We start from the raw sequence: 1,244 nt of genomic DNA on the forward strand, positions 1-1,244 counted from the left end.
GAAAATTATTAATAAAGAAAATGAGCTTGCTGTATTAACTGTAGGCATGTGTCATTTCATTATAACTACTGTGTATTCCAAGAAATGGAATCACATACTTAATATCAACATAAGTTACATGGGGACACTTCATGCTTTAATTAGGTGTCTTAACTGAGCCCTAGAACAAGAGTCTCTCTCCACTCCCCAGGCCTTACCTCAGACGCCTTCAGGTTAATGTACTTAAGGTAGCAGTCATGGAGATCAAGGTAGCGACCATATCCCTCTTCATCTGTGAACTCCACCAAGTCTGAAGGAATGACATATGTCAATGATTGTGATATGACAGACTACTTTCTTGAACTTGCTCTTTCAAATGCACTACCTGTAAGAAGTTCCATGACGCAGCCCTTTATTCCAGTGTTCTCCTTACTCTCATCAAATAAACAGAACTATAACTGGGCGGTGGTGGCACACGCCTTCAATTCCAGAACTCAGGAGGCAGAGGCAGGAGAGGAGGATCTCTGAATTCGAGGCCAGCCTGGCCTACAGAGTGAGTTCCTGGACAACCAGGACTGTTTCAGAGAAACTCTGTCTCAAAAATCCAAATAACAAAAACCAGATCTAGGCTTTCACTTTGAGCTTAGATAGCATAAAATAAGTATTTTATGCAAGACCATCAGAATGTCAATACAGTCCAGAAACCAAGATGAAAACCCAGCTATCAATTTCTGAGGTACTTGGGATAAAAATAGGGTTCATAGCCTAAACTGGCCTCAGACTCCTGGTCTGCACGCTTCCACCTAAGTGCGGGATTTACAGGTACGTGTCACTATGCTGGTTTACACAGCTCAGAACGGAACTCAGGTTTTCAGAGACACTCACCAATATTCTACCAACTGAGCTAATCTCTGTGCACAGATCTAAGCACTGCATTACCCTCTACTTTGCTTTAAAATTATCACTCAGAAGACTAAGGAAGGTGGATCATGAGTTCAATACCAGTTGGATATGGGAGTAAGACCAGCCTGGTTCCAGAACAGCTAGTGCTATGTAGAAAGACCCTGTCTCAACAACAAACTGGCAGAAAGAAAAAATCAGACAAACAAACAAAAAATGCCAGGTGGTGGTGGGTACTCCTTTAATCCCAGCGCTAGGGAGGGCAGAGGCAGGCGGATCCTTGAGTTAGAGGCCAGTCTGGTTTATAGAGCGAGCTCTAGGGCAGTCAAGGTTACAAGGAGAAATCCTATCTTGAAAAACAAATG

At 42.9% G+C, this 1,244-nt stretch overlaps 1 protein-coding gene across 1 annotated transcript in view; it reads right to left on the reverse strand.

Moving 5' to 3' along the window:
* The window catches only part of Sf3a3 (splicing factor 3a subunit 3), a 19,445-nt gene that overhangs the window by 15,594 nt on the left and 2,607 nt on the right, over positions 1-1,244 (reverse strand). Inside the window, exons 5-6 of the mRNA XM_005353418.1 lie at positions 365-413; positions 198-289 (exon numbers count right to left, since the gene is read on the reverse strand). Coding sequence (XP_005353475.1) covers positions 198-289; positions 365-413 — 141 coding nt within the window. The remainder of the gene's footprint in view (positions 1-197; positions 290-364; positions 414-1,244) is intronic.

The sequence above is a fragment of the Microtus ochrogaster genome, chromosome 10 (assembly GCF_000317375.1).
Source record: "Microtus ochrogaster isolate Prairie Vole_2 chromosome 10, MicOch1.0, whole genome shotgun sequence".
In the NCBI taxonomy this organism is placed as follows: Eukaryota; Metazoa; Chordata; class Mammalia; order Rodentia; family Cricetidae; genus Microtus; species Microtus ochrogaster.